The following is a 9,290-nucleotide window of genomic DNA, read 5'->3' as shown; positions in this document are numbered from 1 at the left end:
AAAAAAAAAAAAAAAAAAAAAAAAAGAAACAGTATCAGGCAACCAACTTCATTTCTGTACAGACCATGAATTAACAACCATCTAACCTAACAACCACTTTTTTTTTTTTTTTGACAGCGTCTTGCTCTGTTGCCCAGGCTGGAGTGCAGTGGTGCGATCTCAGCTCACTGCAACCTCCACCTCCCGGGTTCAAGTGATTCTCCTGCCTCAGCCTCATGAGTAGCTGGGATCACAGGCATGCACCACCACGCCCAGCTAATTTTTTTTTTTTTTTTTTTTTTTGTATTTTCAGTAGAGACGGGGTTTCACCATGTTGGCCAGGCTGGTCTTGAACTCTTGACCTCAGGTGATCCACCTGCCTTGGCTTCCCAGAGAGCTGGGATTACAGGCGTGAGCCACCGCGCCCATCCAACAACCACTTTTAAAACAAATCCTTAACCACAAACACACATTTTAAAGCACATGGTTTTACAGATGCTGGTGAGAATGGGGAGAAAAGGGAACTCTGATATGCTGTTAGGTAAACTAGTACAGCTGCTATGGAGAATAACATGGAGACTACTCCCATGATCTAGCAATCCCATTACTTAAAATCTATCCAAAGGAAAGGAAACCATTATATCAAAGAGACATCTGCACCCTCATGTTTATAGCTGCACTATTCAGAATAGCCAATATGGAATTGACCTATGTGTCCAACAATAGATGAATGAATAAGGAAAACGTGGTATCTGTACACAATGGAATGCTATTCAGTCATAAAAAAACAATGAAATCCTGTTATTCACAGCAACTTGGATGGAATTGGAGGATATTAAGTGAAATAAGCCAGGCACAGAAAGGTAAACACCACATGTTCTCAGTCACATGTGGGACCTAGAACACGTTGATCTAATAGAAGTAAAAGGTAGAACAGAGGATGCCAGAAGCTGGGAAGGGGAGGGGAAGGTGGTGACAGGGAGGGATTTGTTAAAGGATTCAAGATTATAGTCAGATAGGAGGACGAAGTACTAGGGTTTCACACCGCTGTAGGGTGACGATAGTTAACAATAATAGACCAGGCGTGGTGGCTCATGCCTATAATCCCAGCACTTTGGGAGGCCAAGGCGGGCAGATTGCCTGAGTTCAGGAGCTTGAGACCAGCCTGGGCAACATGGTGAAACCCCCACTCTACTAAAATACAAAAAATTTGCCAGGCTTGGTGGCATGCACCTGTAATCCCAGCTATTTGGGAGGCTGAGGCAGAATTGCTTGACGCAGGAGTGGAGGTGGCAGTGAGCTGAGATGGCGCCATTGCACTCCAGCCTGGGCGACAGAGCAAGACTCCATCACACACACACAAAATAATAATAGTAATAATACATAGTTTCAAATAGCTGGAGGGAGGATTGAACCTTCCCAACACAAAGAAATAAATGTTTGAGATGATGGATATGCTGATTACCCTAATCTGAAATCATTATACATCATACGCATGAAACATGACTGTGCACCCTATGAATATGTACAATTATTATTTGTCAATTAAAATAATACAACTTAAAAACACATGGTCTTAAACATGATTGTTTTTGCACACTCTGAAGCATAGATTTTGTGTCCTGACATCATGTCATCAGTGAAAAGATAACAATGACTTTCATTATTACCGCTCCAAATGCATGAATGCTCAATAACCTGTGATCTATTTTCCATAATTCACGTTTATAAAAAGTAACTTTGGAACTTCAGTCATTGTCAGCCAGCAGATAGTTTTTCCCGCTCCACAATTAAATAAGTCAGAATTTTTGGAAGTACAAGTTATTTGGGAGCTCCCTACACATTGCCACTGGATAAGAAGACCTGAAACCCAGCCGGGTGTGGTGACTCACACATATAATCCCAGCACTTTGGGAAGCCGAGGCGGGCGGATCACCTGAGGTCAGTAGTTCGAGACCAGCCTGGCCAACATAGTGAAACCCTGTCTCTACTAAAAATATAAAAATTAGCCGGCCATGGTGGCTTATACCTGTGGTCCCAGTTACTCAGTAGGCTGAGGCAGGAGAATCACTGGAACCTGGGGCGGGGAGGCTGCAGTGAGCCGAGATGGTGCCACTGCACTCCAGCCTGGGTGACAGAGCGAAACTCTGTCTCAAAAACAAACGAACAAACAAACAAAAACCCTGAAACCTGTCTTTCAGCAGAGGGATTTTAGTGAATTAGTATCAATTTTAGTGAATTAGTCATCACTTCCTTTTCTCCTTGGAGAGCTGACACAGGACAGGAAGACTAAGGGCTCTTTCTGGTATCTTTTTTTTTTTTTTGAGACGGAATCTGGCTCTGTCGCCCGGGCTGGAGTGCAGTGGCCAGATCTCCGCTCACTGCAAGCTCCGCCCCCCGAGTTTACGCCATTCTCCTGCCTCAGCCTCCCAAGTAGCTGGGACTACAGGCGCCCGCCACCTCGCCCGGCTCGTTTTTTGTATTTTTTTTTAGTAGAGACGGGGTTTCACCGTGTTAGCCAGGATGGTCTCGATATCCTGACCTCGTGATCCGCCCGTCTCGGCCTCCCAAAGTGCTGGGATTACAGGCTTGAGCAAAAGATCCCTTTCAGGAAACCCATTCTGTTGGTGTTTCTTAAGGTGTGATAAAGCTTGTCCAGCCTCCACTGTATAAAGTTCTCTTTTATACACCCATGTATCAGCAGAGCTGCCCTGTAGGTAGGATTCTTAACTCCCACGTGGCTAGTGAGTAGCAAGCAAGGCCACAAGGTCTTTGGGTGCTGTCTGTTCTTTCAGGAGAGTCACTTTGATATGAGAAAGGGGTTGATATGAGAAAGACGCCTGAGTCTGGGCGTGGTCTGGGAGAGAAGCACATTTAGGGTGCTGCAGCCACATCTTATTTCTTGTGCCATTTTGCTCAGGGCCAGCCCGAAGTGAGAATGGCTTTTCTCGGTCAATTCCCAGTTTTGCCACCATCATCCTTACCCGAATCCTAGTAAGTCTATTCTCCACTGAACTGAACCGAGGGCAGCTGACGGCAGGCACGCGGTGCCCCATTTGCCACCCCAGGGAGGCCGAGCAGCGGCGAGTATGTGGCCACGGCCCCTCCATTCCAGCAAACCCACGGTGTGTGGCCACGGCCCCTCCACTCCCAGCAAACCCACGGGGGCCTGGGTGCGGACGGAGACCCGCTGTGCGAAGGCCGCGGCCCCTACAAGCTGAGCCACGGGGGTTTGGGCGGGGAGGAGCTTGTACTGGATGGGCGGGGAGGAGCCCGGACGGCGGGAGCGGCTGCGGCGCGCGGCTGCCCTGGGAGCCGCGTGCTGGGGGTCCTAGGGGCCCACCGCGCCCAGCCAGACGTTCAGACGCTCAGCCAACCATGGTCTGTAACCCAGGAAAGAGGAGCAGGGCCACTCCCGCGCGCGGCCCCAGCGCTGAACCGGGCGCCCCCACTCTGCCGGGAAAAAGGCAGTGGCAGTCAGGCCGCGCTGTCTCTTTAAGACCGTGTTCCTCCTAACACCGAAGGTGAGTAACCCGGCCCTGGGTCCCGGGAGACATCCCGAGGTGGGATGGGCCCTTGGCCTCCTACGGGTAGACGGGTGAGAGTACAAGTCTCTGGGCGTGGCATCTGGGGAAGTTATGAATGGGGGGAGGGGCGGGTTCCGAGTTGAACCAAAGCCCCCAGGTACCTTGTGCATTTTAACAGGGCTCCTGGACAGGGCGGGGAGACTAACTAAGCAAGGCCAAGTTCCAAAGGGAGGAGAGTCCCAGCTGGTTTCAGCGTCCACACGGTGCAGTCCTTCATGAATCTGGGTAAGCGCGGTAGCTTGTGAATTAGGGTGACTGGCAGAAGCTCGGGCTTCACGGGTGGGTGGGGAGGCAGTGGAACTGAGCCCTGCGGCTGTCAGGTAGGCCTTGGGCACCGGGTTCTGCAGACAGTTTTCTGGACTAAGACCTGAAGCTAGCCTGCCCACACACTGGGTATCCACTGGCCCCTTAGGAGCTCAGAGGGTACCATAGCAAGCAGCTGGCGGCACTGTGCCTCCCTGGCACACCCTGGCAGAGAGGGAGAGGCTGAGTGATGAGGCTCACTGCATTTTGGGTGAGCAGAATGAAGACTGTGAAGTCACAGAGGAAGTGGAATGCTACAGCTGGCTGCCGGGGCAAAGGAAAGGTGTCACCCAGGCAGGCTCGGGGCTTTCTGGCTATGAAAGGAGCCTCTGGGATCAGCAGGGCACGTCTGGTGCCCATGGTTGACTGATGAGTCGGGTGAGGCCACCCTACCACAAGGGTCCCCCTCCCCATCCTACACAGGAATGAAAACAGTCCCATGTCCACTTTCTGGAAGCCTAAATACCACCCACACCATGTGGAAGGAAAGCAGGAGAGAGACTGAGGGGCACATCCTGCCGCCCTCTTTTCTCTCGAACCTCCTCCCAGGCCGACCACCCTTGCTGTGTCCAAGCCAAGCTCTGTGGGCTTTCTGTTTCTCCTGAGTAGTTGGTTTTCAGAATTTGGGGTACCAGGGCTCTGGGGAGTGTGAGCTAGAGAGCCGATGAGTCTGGAAGATGACCACTGACTCGTACTCTCCCACTTCTCCAGATGCAGAGGCCTCCATGGCTGTGATAAGCCTGCTGTTCTTGGCAGTGATGTATGTTGTTCACCACCCCCTGATGGTCAGTGACCGGATGGACCTGGACACATTAGCCAGGAGTCGGCAGCTGGAGAAGCGAATGAGCGAGGAGATGCGCCTGCTAGAGATGGAGTTTGAAGAGAAAAAGCAAGCGGCTGAGCAGAAGCAGAAGGCAGAGAACTTGTGGAGAGGAGACACATCCAGCGACCAGTTAGTGCTGGGGAAGAAAGACATGAGGTGGCCGTTCCAGGCCGATGGCCAGGAGGGGCCTCTGGGCTGGATGCTGGCAAACCTGTGGAACACTGGCCTCTTTTGCCTTTTTCTCATCTTTGAGCTCCTGCGACAGAACATGCAGCAAGAGCCGGCCTTTGATTCCAGCAGTGAGGAAGAGGAGGAAGTCCATGTTGTCCCTGTCACCTCTTACAACTGGCTTACTGACTTCCCCTCCCAGGAGGCCCTGGACTCCTTTTACAAACACTACGTCCAAAATGCCATCCGTGACCTGCCTTGCACCTGTGAGTTTGTGGAGAGTTTTGTGGATGATCTCATTGAGGCCTGTCGGGTGCTCAGCCGCCAGGAGGCTCACCCACAATTGGAAGACTGCCTGGGCATCGGGGCTGCCTTTGAGAAATGGGGAACCCTCCATGAGACCCAGAAATTTGATATCCTGGTGCCCATCGTCCCCCCACAGGGCACCATGTTTGTCCTGGAAATGAAGGACCCGGCCCTGGGCCGCCGCTGTGGCTGTGTGCTGGTGGAGTCAGAATGTGTGTGCAAGCGTGAGAAACTCCTTGGGGACGTGCTGTGCCTGGTGCACCACCACAGGGAGCCCTCGGCAGTCTTGGGGAAGTGTAGCAGCTCCATCAAGGCAGCTCTCTGCACTGGCCTCCACCTAGACGTGTGCAAGACTGTGCAGTGGTTCCGGAACATGATGGGCAATGCCTGGGCCCTTGTGGCCCACAAGTATGACTTTAAACTCAGTCTCCCACCGTCTCCCACCTCCTGCAAGCTCAGGCTAGACTATCGCTCAGGCCGCTTTCTCTCAATCCACCTGGTCCTGGGGGTGCAACGAGAAGACACCTTGGTCTACCTGGTGAGTCAGGCTTCTGACCAGGAGCAGCTCACCAGTGTGGACTGGCCTGAGTCCTTTGTGGCCTGTGAGCACTTGTTCCTGAAGCTGGTGGGGCGCTTTGCCCCCGAGAACACCTGTCACCTCAAGTGCCTCCAGATCATTTTAAGTCTCCGGCAGCATCAGAGCTTACCCCATGGAGCATCCCGCCCCATCCTCACATCTTACCACTTTAAAACAGCTCTCATGCACCTCTTGCTACGGCTGCCCCTCACGGACTGGGCCCACAACATGCTCTCTCAGCGGCTCCAGGACATTCTCTGGTTCTTGGGCCGTGGCCTCCAGCAAAGGTCCCTCCATCATTTCCTCATTGGTAACACTTCTCTGCCCCTGACCATCCCGATCCCTAAGACATTTAGGAGTGCTGAGCCTGTCAATCTCTTCCAGCACCTGGTGCTCAACCCCAAGGCACATTCACAGGCAGTGGAAGAGTTCCAAAACCTTCTGACCCAGGTGAAAACTCTGCCTCGTGCCCCACTGGCCGCAGCACCTTGATGTAAAGACCATTTTAAAAAAAACAGATGAAGGTATTTCTAATTCCTTGGGCTACAAAAGTGTTTATTTTTCAGATCTATCAGTGGCATATGTGACCTTCACCTTGCCAGTGGGGGCTATGATAAGACACCTTAGGGAGTGTGTGAAGTGGTGATGAGGATGGGCCTAATGACCCTGCGGGGCCTAATCAAGGCTGGGTCATCTGAGGTTTGCTTCTGCTTAACTTTCTTTTTTTTTTTTTTTTTTGAGACGGAGTCTCGCTCTGTCGCCCGGGCTAGAGTGCAGTGGCCGGACCTCAGCTCACTGCAAGCTCCGCCTCCCAGGTTCACGCCATTCTCCTGCCTCAGCCTCCCGAGTAGCTGGGACTACAGGCGCCCGCCACCTCGCCCGGCTAGTTTTTTGTATTTTTTAGTAAAGACGGGGTTTCACCGTGTTAGCCAGGATGGTCTCGATCTCCTGACCTCGTGATCCGCCCGTCTCAGCCTCCCAACTTTCATCATGACCCAAAGGCCGAGGGAAACGGATGTTATGGGAGGATCTTGCTGCTAAGGAGGTGAAATCCAGAGGGGTACTGTGAAGTTGTGTTTTTGTATCAACACTGGAAGCGAGAGAACCCGAGAATACCTTCATTCCAGCTTATTCCTTTTTGTGATTGACACCCGGTGTGTTCTCTGTGAATTGGTTTCCTTGTTGAACTGTTCGCTTAATTCTCATCCGAGCTGGTGGCACTCCATTTTATCCCAAATACTGTGAAGGGCAACTTCTCCTATTTTAGGATCTAATTTTTCAAACCTTCACTATGTTGAAAATATAACCAAGGCCGGGCGCGGTGGCTCACGCCTGTTAATCCCAGCACTTTGGGAGGCCGAGGTGGGTGGATCACCTGAGCTCAGGAGTTCAAGACCACCCCGGGCAACATGGTGAAACCCCGTCTCTGCTGAAATACAAAAAAATTAGCTGGGCATGGTGGTGCGTGCCTGTAGCCCCAGCTACTTGGGAGGCTGAGGCACGAGAATCACTTAAGCTCCAGTGGTGGAGGCTGCTGCAGTGAGCTGAGATCACACCACCGCACTTCAGCTTGGGCTACAGATTGAGACTCCGTCTCAAAAAAACAAAAAGAGAATATAACCAAGATGTTTACATTCCATTTTCTTAACTGAGCTCTATTTTCATATGACAAGAGAATTGTTTTTATCCATCTGAAAAAACTACCTAATTTATTCGCATTGATTCACATATATTGTCAGTAGTAACCTGTCTCAGAATTGAGATAATGTGCTTACTATAATCAATGAAATGGCTAACATCTGATGACCTTTTCAGTGCCTGGAGGCAACATTATAAAGGCCTTCACAAGGACAGTCTTTTTGGGGGCTCTGAGATGAACAGTTGCTTTGCTTTTTGTGGGGAGCCACTTGTTAAGTGTAAAGAAGGTTTAGCTGCCATGTTTAGCTGTCTTGTTTTTCTGTCTGGTCATGCTTCCTTTGTATTTTTTTTTTTTTTTTTTCAGAAATGTCAAAGGGATTACTTGAACTGTGTGTGTGGTTTTGAAAGAGGGGTCATCACAATCCAGGCTCACTGCCAGGTTTGTATAGGAAAGGATTGGGAAGCAGTCCAACTCTAAAGTTGTGATTCTAGAGATATGATTGGTGTGTTTTTCCCTGTTTTCAAAACCATGGGATGCTGAGGAGGAGTGTTAAGAAATGCAGCTATAGTTATGGGTGTGGTTGTTTTGGAAACGCCAATGCTGTTCTGTCTGCACTGCCAAGAAGATCTGCTGAGGAGGGTAACCTGTCCCCACTGAACTTGACCTCAGCAAGGATCAGATGCTGGCCGTTATGGACTTCAGTCATAGAATACACACCCTCCCCTCCAGCAAAAATAAATTTAAAATGTCCCAAAGTCGGGTGCGGTGGCTCACACCTGTAATCCCAGCACTTTGGGAGGCTGAGGTGGGCAGATCACTTGAGCCCAGGGGTTCAAGACCAGCCTGGGCAACCCATCGCGATCCCGTCTCTACAAAAAATGAGCTGGGCATGGTGGCATACACCTGTGGTCCCTGCTACTCTGGAGGTTGAGGCGGAAAGACTGCTTGAGCCCGGAGGTCAAGGCTGTAGTGAGCTCTGATAGTGTCACTGTGCTCCAGTGACCCAGGGCAAAAAAAGTGAGACTGTCTCAAAAAAAAATATATTGTCCCAGAAGCTGATGCCAGTCAGTATTTGGGGCTCCTAGTGCACAATAGCTACTGTGTTCCCACGTTGCCTGCATCCGTCTGGTACTGCTTTCAAGGCAAGACGCAATCCTGGTGGTTCCCTGCTGGTGGGATTTTGGTGTTCTAGAAACATCCATATACTTTTTGTTTAGAAAATTATGTGCTGATCTTTTAAGTTAGAGTCAATAAAGGAGGCTATTTGCTGTATACATGGGAATCTCTGCAGTAACATACTCAGCAGATCAGCATTCTCATATGCCTGTTCCCAAGAAGTTCGTGTTACCCTGATAGCTCCGTTCAGTACCTCCTGGTGTTGCTCAATGTACTTGGAACGAGTCTGCCTTGTGGTTGCCCAGTGGCATGGCCACTGGCCAGAAAAGAATAAGAAACATCTAGGTGACTGATTTTCATGGCGCCCAAACCAAAATATCAGCCAAATTAGAAGATCTTAGTGGTTGCAAACAAGCATACACTCTAACAAAAGTCTTCTCAGGTAGGAAGAAGGTGGTATGATTTCTAGGAGGGCGTGGTTGTTCCTAGTCTAATAGATAAAAAAGAAAATAAAGGCCGGGCCTGGTGGCTCACACCTGTAATCCCAGCACTTTGGGAGGTCGAGGTGGGTGGATCACTTGAGGTCAAGAGTTCCAAATCACCTGGCCAACATGGCGGAACCCCGTCTCTACTAAAAATTTAAAGACATTTGCCAGGCATAGTGGCACACGCCTGTAATCCCAGCTACTCAGGAGGTTGAGGCAGGAAAATCGCTTGAACCCGTGAGGCAGAGGTTGCAGTGAGCCGAGATCGTGCCACTGCACTCCAGCCTGGGCGACAGAGCTAGACTCT

The 9,290-nt window shown here is 50.5% G+C and overlaps 1 protein-coding gene across 2 annotated transcripts; it reads left to right on the top strand.

Annotated features, from left to right (window-relative positions):
* Positions 1–2,890: 2,890 nt before the first annotated feature.
* Positions 2,891–9,003, top strand: ITPRIPL1 (ITPRIP like 1). Of its 2 annotated transcripts, XM_023211483.2 has the most exons (4): positions 2,891–3,503; positions 3,685–3,791; positions 4,581–6,267; positions 7,746–9,003. In XM_023211483.2, the coding sequence occupies exons 2-3, from the start codon at positions 3,782–3,784 to the stop codon at positions 6,233–6,235; spliced, it is 1,665 nt and encodes a 554-aa protein (XP_023067251.1). In that variant the 5' UTR covers positions 2,891–3,503; positions 3,685–3,781; the 3' UTR covers positions 6,236–6,267; positions 7,746–9,003. The 2 variants fall into 2 exon arrangements, with proteins under 2 accessions (XP_023067251.1, XP_023067250.1); XM_023211482.1 differs by lacking the exons at positions 2,891–3,503; positions 3,685–3,791 and having other exon boundaries at positions 4,547–6,267.
* Positions 9,004–9,290: the final 287 nt, after the last annotated feature.

This window comes from Piliocolobus tephrosceles, unplaced genomic scaffold (genome assembly GCF_002776525.5).
Source record: "Piliocolobus tephrosceles isolate RC106 unplaced genomic scaffold, ASM277652v3 unscaffolded_25813, whole genome shotgun sequence".
Lineage (NCBI taxonomy): Eukaryota > Metazoa > Chordata > Mammalia > Primates > Cercopithecidae > Piliocolobus > Piliocolobus tephrosceles.
Note: the sequence above shows the minus strand (reverse complement) of the source record. Positions and strands in the feature narration are given on the sequence as shown.